The 15,868-nt window shown below is 31.8% G+C and overlaps 1 protein-coding gene across 1 annotated transcript in view; it reads right to left on the bottom strand.

The window, feature by feature from the left end:
- Window positions 1–1,326: 1,326 nt before the first annotated feature.
- LOC114332388 (G patch domain-containing protein 4) overlaps window positions 1,327–15,868 on the bottom strand; it is a 44,584-nt gene continuing 30,042 nt past the window's right edge. The window contains exons 3-4 of the mRNA XM_028282176.1: window positions 4,123–4,485; window positions 1,327–1,883 (exon numbers count right to left, since the gene is read on the bottom strand). Coding sequence (XP_028137977.1) covers window positions 1,462–1,883; window positions 4,123–4,485 — 785 coding nt within the window. The 3' untranslated portion in view covers window positions 1,327–1,461. The remainder of the gene's footprint in view (window positions 1,884–4,122; window positions 4,486–15,868) is intronic.

Genomic DNA, 15,868 nt, shown 5'->3' with positions numbered 1-15,868 from the left:
GCTGAAAAGGATTTGAAACGAGCCTTCAAATAATGTATTACTTGCCATATCATTCCAATAAAATCATTACCCGTTCGTCATTTTTTCTGATTGTCACTGACATAAAATAGTCCAAGAGGCAGAGCTGAAAAATCTCTTTGAATTTACTAAAGCTAGATTTTTCACAGTTGATTACTGTGATTGTGTAGAGAAACATACTGCGGTCGGTCAAGCGAAACGTAGAACAGGGGTTACTGAGAGGGTATCAAAGTTGCTTTCCTACGAAGGTAATTAAATCAATTTACTAAGGCTGAAAATCAGTAAACACATTCTAAATTAAATATAAATAAAAGTTATTATAGTCGGTCAGCTGTATGACGGGACAGAGCCGGTCGGTCGGCCCCAGTGAATGTACAGGATTATTCACTATATTTTGACCCCCTTGTAAACTGCTTTATTTAAAGAATTAGAAAAAAATGTAAAATACAAAAGTTATTCGATTTTTAAATTGATTTTTTGACATATATATCGTACTAGTGACGTCATCCATTTGGGCGTGATGACGTAATCGACTATTTTTTTTAAATAGGAATAGGGGTCGAGTGCTAGCTCATTTGAAAGGTTATTCAATTCCCTATTCAGTAATATAAATACTAACATGATTAACTGTACAGGGTGTCCAAAAATTTTTTTTTAAATAAATAATTGTTTAATTAATAATTCAAATTCTTTTTTGACACCCTGTATAAATAATGATCCTAATGTGAATAACCTTTGAAATGAGCTAGCACACGACCCTATTCCCATTTAAAAAAAATAGTCGATTACGTCATCACGCCCAGATGGACGACGTCACTAGTACGATATATATGTCAAAAAATCATAATTAAGAAATCGAACAACTTTTGTATTTTACATTTTTTTCTAATTCTGTAAATAAAGCAGTTTACAAGGGGGTCAAAATATAGTGAATAACCCTGTACATTCGTTGGGGCCGACCGACCGGCTCTGTCCCATCATACAGCTGACCGACTATAATCACTTTTATTTATATTCAATTTAGAATGTGTGTACTGATTTTCAGCCTTAGTAAATGGATTTAATTACCTTCGTATGAAACCAACTTTGATACCCTCTCAGTAACCCCTGTTCTACGTTTCGCTTGACCGACCGCAGTATGTTTCTCTACAGAATCACAGTAATCAACTGTGAAAAATTTAGCTTTAGTAAATTCAAAGAGATTTTTCAGCGCTGCCTCTCCGTCTAAAATCTAAGAATAGTCATTTACGTTTCCAAATAATTGAAGCATTTTACAAGTTAGCCTCGATCTGTAAATAGTAATCACAACTCTTTATATGCATATATTTCATTATTTTACAAATGAAAATAAAACTTAAAGTAATTTAACTAGTCATCGAAAATTTCCAATATGTTAATCTAGAAAAACGTGTCAAAATGGCCCAACATAAAAAGAGCTGCACATTACTCACTTTCTGATATGCGACACACAGTATCCAACGATTTAACAAGAGTATTGAGCTTTTCATCAGCCTTCCTCTTCTTTCTCTTCTGTTTGTCCTTCTTTTTCCTGTTCTTACTGTGGCACTCCATCTTTGACGAGCCTGCATCATCTAGGTACTTTCTTTTTTTAAGATTAATGTCTTTATCTTCTTCAAAGTCAACTACATCCTCGTCATCGCGTGGATCTATATTCAATTGTTGTAAAAATAAAACAGTGGGAGTATTCTTTTTGGCTTCTAATTTTCGTTTCTTCTTTAGTTTTTTTCGTTCTGCTTTTGAGAGATCATTTATGTTAAATTGTCCAACTTCGAAACTTCTGTGGTTGTCCGAATAGTCATTATTATTGTTGTTATTGTTATTATTTTCAATGTCTTGTTCAATACCTAAAAATTTAAACTTAAATTAGACACTTGGTCTTTCCCAATAATTATTGATAGTTTACAAATATATATTTACACTAGTTTACAAATATATATTTTTTCTTTTACCCAAAAACAATTCATACATAATTTGTTTTCTGACTGCCCTCGTATAACTAAAACCTATCTCACAAATTTTTATCACGTCAAGTTTTTGCGATATTCCCCCATGAAGTTTTTCAGTCATTTTTTCCTTGCGTCCAGTTTGATCTTCGCTATTGTTGTATTAAGAGGATGGGTACGTACTTTCGGCTGCAGTGGTATTTAAATGGGGATTCATTTTTTTTCGAATCCTGAGAAAACTAATAAGTATTTTTGAAAAATTTAAACGCAGAATGAAAGATTACGTTCTCACCGAGGGCCGAAAGTCCCTGAAAACTTCTATCTTTATTTTAATAAGTTACAGGGGTGAAAAACTAAGAGAAAATGTAGCGTGATTTTTAATTTCAAATATCTCATTCAAAAGAAACTTTTTATACATTCTAAGGGACTTTCGGCCCTCGGTAATAAAGTAATCTTTCATTCTGCGTTTAAATTTTTCAAAAATACTTATTAGTTTTCTCAGGATTCGAAAAAAATGATTACATTTAAAATACATTAAAAATTTTGACAGGCGTCAAAATGATCCTTTCTTCTTAAAGTGATTATCGACATTTGAATTAATTTCAAAATGTCATCAAAGGAGTGTAAATTAAGCCCAAACAACTTTTGCCATGTTTGTGGTAAAATAATCCTAACAAAAAAGAAGAGACCGATCTCAGAAGCAGTAAAACAGGCATATTTTCAATATGTACTTCCAAATATCGATAAAAAATCTTGATAAAAAATGGGTTCCTGGTGTAGTACATGAAAATTGTAGAAGTATTTTAACAAACTGGGCTACAGGTAATAAAAAATACTTGCAATTCGGAGTCCCAATGTTGTGGAGAGAACCAACAAATCACGCCACGGACTGTTACTTTTGCCTTACAAAAACCTTACAAAAACAAGAGGCTTTAACAACAAAAACAAAAAGCATATACAACACCCTGATGTTGCATCGGTGACACAGCCTATATTGATTCATTTTTTACACTCGCACCTAGATTTTTTTCCTGAAAATCTGGGAAGCGTAAGTGACGAACACGGCGAGCGTTTTCATCAAGACTTGAAGACTTTTGAAGAGAGATACCAAGGCATTTGGGACAAAAATATGCTAGCCGACTACTGCTGGTCTACATTAAGAGAAATTGATACAAATCAGTATAAAAGAAAAAGTATTCTGTGTCATTTTTAGTTTTTTTGTTTAACATAATATGAATAATTATGAAAAACTTAAAAAATAAATATAAAAAAAACTTGACGTCCTAATTTTTTTTCACTATCTAAGGATTGATTATACTACTTATACACGTTGGTTCCATGGCTGGGTAAAAAACGTTGTAAACTAGTGAATCATACGAATAATAAATACCCGCTAGAAAAGCCTACACATCTTAATAAGATCTACCTATGTCTGCTGATAACGAGAATATGCCACTGTCATACTAAATACCGAGGATTAGGTCAATAAAATGAAAGAGCTACTGGATATGAACACCTGCATAAAGAAACCTCACTAAAGCTATGTCCAGGAAAGTTAATTATTGATAGACCATGATAACATCTATTTGCAGTCCTTTTGATGCTCCTTTTTATAATAAAACGAGAAATAAAAAGAGTAAAAAAATCATGACTGATGGAGAAATGTATGGAAAATGAAACACTACAACACAAACATGATGATTTCCAAGGGGAAAGGTAGTTTTTGTTTTTATTTGATTCAGGGTTGGACCACCATCTCCAGATAGCTATTTCTGCCTCTCGGGCGTCATCGGTGAAGCTATCCAGTCACAACTCTGAATCAATCATCAACAAGCCTGCCTTATTTAAGGGAAATTACCGCGAATGCAATAATTCCACCTTTGAGACGCAAATCAGCGACATCTTTCGTAAAACGAGAAAGACGAAAAGTCTCAGATAAAAAGTTTACTGTAATAAAATAATTAAAATAAAATAATAAACAATATTTTAAATCTAAACTTTTAGATTTCCAAATCACAGCTCTTACCAAGCTGTTGAACAACATACTCTGAGACTGGTCACTTACCAAAAGACTGGCTACTATCAATATTCATTCCACTTCCCAAAAAAGCCAACACCTAAAGAAGTAATTTGAACTTACCCTCATCTGATCCGCTGGCAATTGCCTCTAAATGTGGTTCAATGTTATCGCCTCTAACCGAACCAAGTTCACTTTCAAAACTAGTATCAAGATCTACAGTATAAATTGGAGTTACAATAACAGTCTCACTAAAAGACACACTTTTGCGTTTTTTCTTCTTTTTCAGTCCATTTGAGGATGTGCTTTCCATACTATCCTCCATTATCGGGATATATTTTTCTCTAGATTCTTCTTTTTGTTTCTTTAATTTTTTTAATTTCTTTTCTGTTGAAGTCTTTTCTGAATCGTTGTCTGATATAGAAACTTTTCTCATTTTTTTAAGTAATAGTTTTTCTTGTTTTTGTATTCTGGATAATTTCCCCCCTATTAATAGAAACAAAAAATGTAGTGCCTATAATACAATATAAATTTAGTAATATGGACATTTATTCAATTTGACAAGAAAAATGGTACATGGTAGTTTTTAGTGCGATATTGATCGATAATAATTCAATTATTGTACAAAATACATGTTATGTATACAAAAGTTTTATGATTAATCCTTAAACAGTATCAGTAAACAACAGTATCAAAAAACAACAATAGTATCAAAAAACAACAATAGTATCAATAAAAATACACTCACTAGCAAAATTAACCGCACACCTTAAAAATGGGTCATTTTCGATGTCTCGAATTTCCTAAACCTGTTGTCCAATTTAAGTGATTTTTTTAGTATGTTATGGCCTTATTCTTTAAGAACATCGCTGCAATAATATTGTTGCTAAACAGGTACGGTTTGTTCAACAGTAAATGGTTGAGTTCAATTAGTGCGGTCGTAAATATTATTAAATTTATCTGACCTGGCCCATTGCTAAGACCCACCCGGAGCGATAAGCCACCGAGGTAGACAGAGTTCGTCTTTTGCAATTAACACTGACTAGACGGTACTCCCATAATAAAGCCTGAAATAAATTTTACCTGAAACCGGGCCTTTTATACTATTATCGGTTAACCCAGGATGTTTATAGTGGTAACTAATTGAACTCAACCATTTACTGTTAAGCATACCATAAATTTTTATTGTATACCGGGTGTACCAATCAAACTATATTTTTTTCTCAAAGTTGGCATCACTGGGTGGAATATTACAGCTTTTATAAAATACTGAAATTAAAACCCAACTATAGGCTCATGTTTTCTCAACATTCTGTTTTTTGATTCAATCGCTTATGTTGGACCAAAAAAAAAGTTACGTACTTTAACAACTAGCAATGTTTTTCATCAATACAGGCTGTTTTTAAATAAGTATAAGAAACTTTAAGGGTTATTATAGTCCAAGTAATGAAGCTTAAAATAGGACAAAACCTCGCAATTTTAACAGAATGGATCGATTTGCATGCAAATTTGGAATTAAATTGGCCTTACCCTTTACTTCAAACTCTATATTGTGCTGACAAGCGTTTTTTATTTTTTAAGGGTGAAAACTACCCCTTATTGCTAAAACCTATAAAAAAGTTTAAAAAGGGTGAATTTGTTCAGATGCATTACATAACGATTGTCTAATAATATCCTAACCATAATTATTGACTATTTCGACCCTTTAAAAGTTAATTTTTAAGAGTGCAAACCAGTGGCGGCTCGTGACCTCAGTATCCGGGTAGGCGACACATATAGTGTATAATAATATGTACCGGGTGTCCCAATAAGAATAGCTCTCGGCCATATCTCAGGAACCGTTTATAGTAGAGCTTTGAAATAAAAAATTTTATAACAAAAGTTGCCGCAGGAAAAGCCTGGAAATTATTTTCATAATTGTGGGTCCACCGCTAGAGGGCGTAATTGAATATCAAAAATAAAAAAATCTAAATTTTACAAAATTTTCCTAATAAAGGGGCACTGGAAATCCGATTATTGTATTCTTCATCAAATTCTGCGCATATTTGATTTAACAAGTTTAACTCTACCTTTGCAAATAAGAGGTGGGGGTGAGTGGGAACCTTGTTATGAAAAAATGGCTGTAAGTCCGGTTCTGCTAAATCAAATTTTGAAAACTGGGTCTTGTTGAAGACAGATCTTTTTCTTCAATGTAAGCGTGATAATTTTGAACCATCCTAATAAGTAATAAGCCAGCTGGGAGGCGTTATTTAATTTTTTTCAGAAATCTAGTTTTCTTTGGAAAATATTAAATACAAGTATGCATTTTTAATCATACTTTATAAAATTAGATTAAATTAGCAATAGAATAGCGAAAACCGCATGTCGATACCTTTTTTCTATCTCAAGATATCTCGAGAAACGTGTAAATTTTATACATAACTGTTACTATCACCGGTAAACTAAGTTAATGAAAAGTAGTGTGCTGTGGAAAAAAACAAAATAACATTTTCCAGATGTCAACGTATAAAAATATAATTAATTAAAACAACAATATAAAGAGAAGCAATACTATTAAAATTAAATATAACACAGAACAAAAAGAACTACTTAGTGACGACCTAAATATTCAAATTGTTGCCCATCATACACTACTCTAGAATACATTATCCAGAGAATACTAAACGCCATTCAAAGCATATCGAGAGCAGAAATTGAGACTGCTGTTCAATCTACTCTTGAAAGAGTAAATGTTTGCAACGAAAATGATGGGCAAAAATTTGAATGTTTATGTCCTCACTAAATAGTTGTTTTTATTTCTTTGTAATAGGGCTTTTCAACGCTTCTCATTTGTTTCGAGCCTCTGTCATATGCCGTATAATCCGTGTATAATATTAATATACGAGATATGAACGAGGCTCGAAACAAATGAGAAGCGTTGAAAAGACCTAATATACGTTGAGAGCTGGAAAATGTTTCTTTGTTGTTTCCATAGCACACTACTTTTAATGAATTATTTCGTTTACCGGTGACAGTAACAGTTATGTTTTAAAATTTACACGTTTTGTAAGATATCTCGAGATAGAAAAAAGGTATTAACATGCGGTTTTCGCTATTCTGTTGTTAATTTTGTCTAATTTTGTAATATGGTATTAAAAATGCATGTTTGTATTTAATATTTTCCAAGGAACACTAGATTTCTGAAAAAAATTAAATAACGCCTTCTAGCTGGCATATTACTCAGTAAGTTGATTCGAAATCATAACTTTTACATTGATGAAAAAGATCTATCTTCAACAAGACCAAGTTTGAAAAATTTGATTAAGCAGAACCGGACTCACAGCCAGTTTTTCATAACAAGGTTCCCACTCACCCCTACCTCTTATTTCCAAAGGTAGACCTAAACTTGTCAAATCAAGTATGCGTAGAATTTTATGAAGAATACGACGATCGGATTTCCAGTGCCCCTTCATTAGGAAAATTTTGTAAAATTTAGATTTTTTAATTTTTGATATTCAATTACGCCCTCTAGCGGTGGTCCCACAATTATGAAAATAATTTCCAGGCTTTTCCTGAGGCAACTTTTGTTATAAATTTTTTTATTTCAAAGCTCTACTATAAACGGTTCCTGAGATATAGCCGAGAGCCATTCTTATTGGGACACCCGGTACATACCTATATAGGTACAGGGTGTTTGGTAAAGAATGGGCCATAGCTTAACCTTACATTCCCGAGCTTAAAATTGGTCGATTTAAGCTAACTTACCTTAGTACCAAAGTTGATAATAACCGAAATACAGGGTGTCAAACTTAAACTTTTATTTTATTTATTCTTGAATATTTCCTGACAGACATGGGATAACAACACGAAATTTGGTAGGTAAGCGGGTTTTTTTTGGGATTAGAAATCTAAATTTGCCACCAAAAATGATCTATTACCCAGAGGGCGCTACATACGTCTTTCAGCGCTCATTTAATACGTTTAATTTTTTTATCTCCCACGCCACGTAGTTTTTGAATCAACATTTTTATTCTCTTAATATTTTTACTTTAAAAAGGTACACTACATTCATCTCGCTAAGCTCAACTGTTTTCGAGATAAACGCATTTTAAGTCTGCGATACAACATAATTTTTGCATATCATTGTAGTTAGACCCGAAAAATAAACTTGAAACCATAATAATTGTGCCAGTTCTCATATTTATGTCATTGCATCGCAAATTCCATTTGAATAAATTTGAGATACATTTTTGTAAATTTTTATGATTTTAACTTATTTTTCGGGTGTAACTGTAACTACAATGATATGCAAAAAATTATGTTGCCTCCCAGATTTAAAATGTGTTTATCTCGAAAACGGTCGAGTTTAGCGAGATGAATGTAGTATACCTTTTTTAAGTAAAAATATTAACAGAATAAAATATTTTATTTAGAAAGTATGTAGAGTGGGTAATAAAGAAATTGAACATATTAAATGAGCGCTGAAAGGCGTATGTGGCGCCCTCTGGATAATACATCATTTTTGGTGGCGAATTTAGATTTCTCGTCTCAAAAAATCCCCGCTTACCAAATGTTGTGTTATTATCCCATGTCTGTTAGGAAATATTCAAGAATAAATAAAATAAAAGTTTTAACTTTGACACCCTGTATTTCGGATATTATCAACTTTCGTACTAAGGTAAGTTAGCTCAAATCGACACCTCAGGAATCTAGTGTTAAGCTATGGCCCATTCTTTACCAAACACCCTGTATACAGTGTGTCGCATTTAAGATGAAAACACCCTTATATTTCGGCTATCAAAATAAATACAGATTTGAAATTTTGCAGTCATTCATTTTGATGGTTTACACTTTTTAAGATAGTCAACTGAAATTTAAATTTTAAATGCGGCCTACTGCGAATTCACAAACAGGACGAATTTTCAATATTTTGTTTCGCGTTAGAGATATCGCAAAAAGTTATTTGGAAAAATTGTTAGAAATATTATTCTAACCACACATACCAAATTTCAGGACAAAATTCGAACTTTTCGTTTTTTTCAGAATTGGTAGTCAAGATCCTAAAACATGCAATTGGCAGTTCCGAGATGCAGCTTGGCACAACCAATGTCAAAGGCTCAAAAAAATCTAGCCTACCTATAGCCCAAAAATACACGGCCAGGCAAGCGACAATACAACCGCTGTGCTTAGCGTAAAGAGTGAGACAAATGCAAATTCTGTTCGGCTACTTTTTAGAGAGCCTGCCCTAGGGTAAAGCCGTCGTAGTAATGCTACGCTACGGGGAGCGTACAATAATTATTACAACTTCAGAGATGAATTAAAAAGTAGCTTTGTATTATTTTAGATTTTTAGATACTTAGGTATTGTATCAAAATTTATAAATTACAGTTTTGAAATAAGTAATTTATATTAATAAATAATTTATTATTGTACATTTGAAGAGGTTAGCCGGCGCCTACCTTGCCTACCCCGACGGGCCGCCCCTGGTGCAAACTACCCCTAATTGCTCAAATTTGCTTAAAATTGCTCAAAAATGCTTAAGGAGGATACAATTTGATTCGGATGATTTATGTAATAATGGCTTGATATTCTTAATATAATTTCTGAGTATTTCAACCCCTAAAAATTTATTTTTGAATGGTGAAAACTACCCATTATTGCTAAAACCTATAAAAAAGCTTAAAAGAGTGAAATTTGTTCATATGCATTACATAATGATAGTCTAATACTCTATCAATATTTTTATTGACTATTTCGATCCTTTAAAAGTTCATTTTTAAGGGTGAAAACTACCCCTAATTGCCCAAATTTGCTCAAAAAATGCTTAAGAGGATAAAATTTGATTCGTATGATTTATGTAATAATTATATTCATTTATATTCGTCCCGCTTAAAATTTATGGATATAGTCCATTCTTTCACGGTTTTTGCTCTAAATTTTAAAGAACCGCTGGGGGTGACTTTCACCCCCTCTCGGGGGTGAAAAAATATATGTCCAAAACAACTCCGGAAATGGGTAAACTGACTAATTTTAAGTAACTTTTGTTCTATAGAGCTTTTTCGAAAAGTCAACACTTTTCGAGTTAGTTGCGAGTGAATATGTTCATTTTTCAACAAAATAACCACATTTTTAGACGGTTTTTCGCAAATAACTCAAAAAGTAAGTATTTTGTCGAAAAAACCGTTCTTAGCAAAAATATAGCCTATAAAAAAGTAAAAAAATGGTGTACGCGTTAGGTCTCTGGATCTCGTAGAACCAGAGTTATAGCCAATGAAATATAGATTCATATTCACCAAATTTCAAATAGAATATTTCGACGTGAAATATCCAAAAAATTAAGCACTTTTTGGGGAAAACCCATTTTAACTTTTTTAAAGTGTTTAAAAAAAGCTTTATTTCTGTTTTTACGAAAAGTTTCTAGCATTAAATTTAAGCAAGTTACGCTCAAAATAAAGTTAGTCCCTTTTGTTTTTGCAAAAAAAAATCGGGAAGACCACCCCCTAATTAGCAACTTAAATGAAATTAATCGTTGCCGCTCCATAAATTATTTTACTTATATTGTGTTTATATGATCTGTAAGTTTCATCGATTCAAAGTGTTTATTTTTGAAAAAATTTGGTTTCAAAGTAAAATTTTTAAAAATTTAAATTTTGAAAAATATGCTTTTTTTCAAAATAACTTAAAAATTGTTAGAGATACCAAAAGTCTCGAAATACAAAGAAAGTCAGATTTGCTTTTCTGAATATCATGAATTTTTTTGTTTTTCTGTTAGACAAAAATTGATCAAGATTTGGTGTTTCTAAATTTGCATACATTCGTGATCAGTGACTCGTTCAACTCCTTTTAACTACAGACGTTTCAATAATAAGGACTTTGAACCGATGAAACTTACAGATCGTATAAACAATATATACATGAGTCAAGAAACTTGTGAAGTCGTAACGATTAAGTTCATTTAAGATACTAATTAGGGGGTGATTTTCTCGATTTTTTTTACCAAAACCAAAAGGGACTAACTTTATTTTGAGCGTAACTTGTTTAATTTTGATGCTAGAAATTTTTTTTATAAAACCAAAATGAAGCTTTTTTTAAACACTTTAAATAAGTTTAAATGAGTTTTCCCCGAAATGTGCTTAATTTTTGGTTATTTCACGTTAAAATATTTCACTTGGAATTTGACGAATATGAACCTATATTTCATTAGCTATAACTCTGCTTCTACTAAATAAAAAAACGTGATATATTCACTATTTTTTTAAATTTTTTATAGGCTATATTTTTGCTAAGAATGCTTTTTCGACAAAATACTTACAATTTGAGTTATTTGCGAAAAACCGTCTAAAAGCGTGGTTATTTTGTTGAAAAAATGAACATATTCACTGCCAAATAACTCGAAAAGTATTGACTTAGTGAAAAAACTCTATAGAACAAAAGTTACTTTAAATTAGCCAGTTTACCCATTTCCTGACTTTGTTTGGACGAATATTTTTTAACCCCCAAGAGGGGATGAAAACCACCCCCAGGGCAAAAGCACATATCGGCACAATATCACTTTTTTCTTTGACTTGTTAGCTGTGTGTATGCCAAATTTCATGTCAATCCAAGCGGTTCTTTAAAATTTAAAGGTTTTGCAATATTTTACCGTTAATGAATGGACTAATACACGCATAGACAAAATATGTATATGTTACAGTTGAAGTTGATTATCCAGTTGGAGTTGACTTTTCCTAGTTCGAGTCGACTCAAACGGCTGGTTTTAGTAAAAGTTGATTATAAATATAAAATGAAGATTTTTATTCAACATTTACTATAGGGATGGACACAAGCTCGAGCTTAGCTCGGCTCGGCTCGTTTGACGAGCCGAGCTTCGAGCTCAAGCCTGTTTGTTTCTTGCGAGCCGAGCTTCGAGCCGAGCCAAATTTTTTTCGAGCCGAGCCGAGCTGAATTGGAAACGAGCCGAGCTTTCCTTAACGAGCTTGTCAATATTTTAGCTAATACTCTAATATTTTTTCTATTTATTTTTGATACCACTGATACTTTTGTTTGAGAATAAGTAATTTAGACGACAAATATGTATTTGCAATATACAGTGTGTCCGTAATGTATTAAATAAATGGGATATTTCCTAAACTAAAAGTCTTTTGAAAAAAATCTAAAACACGTCGATTTTTAATTTTAATGATCTACATTTTACAACCAAATTTAATTACACAGAGTGATACACATAAAGGTGATGACGCCATCGGATTTTTTGTAAATATAACAGCTTCATACACAATACCTGCAAAAGGTAAATATGTGGGCTAACAATTATCGGACCCTACTTTTCAAAGGTAATTGAAACGAGTCGCATAACATCAGTCTTTAACGGGGTATCTCGCACCTACTTTAATTTATTTATTTCCCAGTAGAATTAATCCTGGAGGTTTTGATGAAAGTTTATGGTTTCAATAGGATATTGCGCCTCCGCATTATGCTGTAGATGTTCCAAGGTACGTAGACGAAATTTTTCCGAACAGGTGGATTGGAAGACGTGGGAGTGTGAAAATTTAAGATAAAGTCATGTATCAATTACTGGATTACTTTCAAATTCTTAGATTAATAATTTGAAATCAATAAAATTTATTTTCATAGCGCATATCTTTGAAATTCTGTCCGTTAGACCCCAAGTATCATACCTTTTTAACATCAGCTCATTTTTTCGATCTAAAAATGTCACAACGTAGGTACAGAGTGTACATTTACCTCATACATATCAGCTTAATGTATATCACCCTGTATAATCAAATTTTATGGTAGAAGGTAGAACATTAAAATTAAAACTCCACGAATTCCAGATATTTTTAAAAAGGATTAAGGAAGTATCTAATTTATTACATATTTTACGGACACTCTGTATAAATTCCTTTTTAAATAATATTCTTGCATTTCGATTATCCCTAATATCGTCACTAAATATTTGAATAGGATTTATAAAATGCAGTTATGTACTTCTCATTTTTACTATAGTTACTCGGAAGAGGTAAAAATTTTAATGAACATATTTTTTTGTTATGGTAAAATGTAAATATTCGCATTCCTAGAAGTTAGTCTTTTTGATAAACAAATTCTTAAGAAGGTTACAAGAGGCAGTTTAAGTTTATGGAGGATTATAAAATTGGGATTCTACCTCGTACCTCCATACTTGAATGGTTTTGGACATAATGATATGAATTTAACAATAGAAATTTACTGTTAATCTGTACAGTTGAATGTTTTATTGTAACTTATTTCTCAGTATAAACTTTGCTAAATCTGTAGGTATTAAGAAAATAATTCCGATTTTAAGAAAACTAGCACGTTTGTATTTTACGGGTAGTAGGAAAGAAATCTAATAGTTATTACAATCTTTTCAGTCTTGAGAAAGAAGTTGAAGTTGCTGTTCGTCCATTTCTGTTTAGGAACCTAATTCCAAATTTTTCGCGTTTTTAAAATGTTTAATTACGATAGTGATGATAGTTTTATGGACACAAATCTTCCTTCTCCAAGTCCAAGTGAAAATAGTGAAGTGTCAACTAAGTCGACTGAAAGCGTTAGCGGCGATTATACTCTTGACGAAACTTCGACATTTCGGAGCAAGTTTACATGCTTTTTTGAGTTTAAAATTATTGACAAAATAAACAAATTAGCGACATGCAAATTATGTAACAAACGAAAAATTAAAAGTGAGTTTAAAGTAAAACTTTCCGTTACAACTACTTTAAAAAGGCACTTATTAAGTAAACATCCAAAGGAATATGGTACTATTTTTCCAAAGCTCTCTCAACCTGGAACTAGCAAAGCTGGACCACTTCATAATTTCTTAACAATTAAGGTAAGAACACATTTTACTATTGTAATGTCAATATTCAAAGTATTAACGCCAAAGTTTTCGATGTGCCAAAACAATGCAAATATTCAAAAATAATATTTTATTATTTTTTTGCATGATGTTTCAGTTTTTATTTATTATTGTTGGAAAAAAAAGTGTAATAAAATTTTTTGTTCATAACCAGTTTTTTTGGGAATTTTCTTAATAAAATTTTGGTCGATGTAATAATCTGATAAATATTTGGCATTAAATAATTGCTTAACGTTAAACAATGTTGTCAAACTGAGTAAAATTATAAAATTTTAAGCTGTTAGTTTTCAGTACTAACAATTGCATTAATTATAATGAAAATTGATATACCTACTTAACCTAAAATGCAAATCCGAGATCCATTGTCTAGTCGCAACAGAGGGGGTCCCGTGGGAAAATTCGAGCTCCCCGTGATTTAATGGTGGTATTATAAGTTTTTTGGGTCGCTGAATCCAATGGAAGTGGTCTGGAAGCCCAAATATGGTCCGTTTAATTGTTATTAACAAATTATGGTAAAATAAGGGCTTTATGAGAAGCCCTGTAAAGAAATTGATAGTATTAAGGTCTTTTTAGATTCTTTGGATAATTCTGAGCAAAAAAGGTCTCTTGTGATATTTGTCTAAAATTAGTTGTTGTCGAGTTATAAGCGATGACCTCTGCCAAACGTCATTTTAAAGAGGAAGGATGAATTTGCATTTTTTTATTATATTTTTTAAAAAACACTTTTAAACTTTAAAAGGTGATAATTCAATAGTAAATTTAATTTCGAACAATTTTGCTGTAGAAATGTATGTACTAAAAGGGCATAGAACTCATACTATGCACCTTAGTTCATAGGGGTTAATTCACCCCTTTCTCAAAAACGCACCCCTGTAAATGGAAGCACTCCGCGGTGTTTTCATATTTAGAGGTCCATTGACCATATGAAACAAGAAACAATAAAACCCCGTGAACGTTGTAGTTCCTTTTAGCCATCTTATTTTGAACATAATCAATAGCCTAATATATTCTCTTCTATTACATCATCATCATTATACATATTTGCCTTTTTTGTCTTGAGCCACATCAGAATAAATATTCTTTACCGCCATGTCATTCCTAACTTTACCATAACGGCTTCTTCTTCCTCTCTTACTAGCTCCAGGTGCGACACACATTTTCGCTTTTTGGATGAAATGGTACCTTTGCGCATTGTACGCGCCATAACCACCTTAAACTTATCTCATTTTATCTTTAATAATTGGTACCACACCCAAACTCCCTTTTATGTTTTTTACCATGTTTTATCACTTTCATTTTACTTTTATAAAACTTTTCCGTCTGCGACAAGTAATTCTTGCCGTTTTCGTCCATAATTTAGTTTTTAATTACTTCTATTTTTGTGTTGTTTGAAACCAAAGCTTACAAAAGTCTGAAAGGAACCAAAAATTAAAATATAAAATACGTAAAGAACATTTAACACTTAACAACCATTGTCTCCTTATTCTTGCTAATATTCTTGTTGGTTCAATTGCCGTAAAGTTGGTAAAAATAATTTTGTTTACCCGCTGGGCTGCTATAATAATTCTAAACAATTAGATAATTTCTCATTATCTATTACTACTTTTCTCAATGATTTAGTTTTTTAACAATGTAAATGATATTGACTTAAAGAACAAATAAAAGTTATAATTAAAATATTTTATATTTCATAATTTTCTAAAAGACTAGGTCAATTTAATTTGTTTATTTATGGAAAAACAAAAAAAAAAGTTCAAAAAATTCAGCGCCCAATTCGGTAATCCCTTTAATGTGCAGTTCATTGTACCTACCCAACGACCTCCAATCCTATTTTAACTATTAGCGGGCTCTGGTAATTTAGTGTGAATTCATGTTGGCTGGGAAATAATAAATAGCAAAATAAATACAATAAAATAATAGCTTTATTTTAAAAATAATTCAAATTTACATTCAAATATCAAGTAATTTACACTCGTTTATGTTTATTGCAGAAATCCGTGAATGAACCTA

Source organism: Diabrotica virgifera, chromosome 7 (assembly GCF_917563875.1).
Source record: "Diabrotica virgifera virgifera chromosome 7, PGI_DIABVI_V3a".
NCBI classification, from domain to species: Eukaryota; Metazoa; Arthropoda; class Insecta; order Coleoptera; family Chrysomelidae; genus Diabrotica; species Diabrotica virgifera.
Note: the sequence above shows the minus strand (reverse complement) of the source record. Positions and strands in the feature narration are given on the sequence as shown.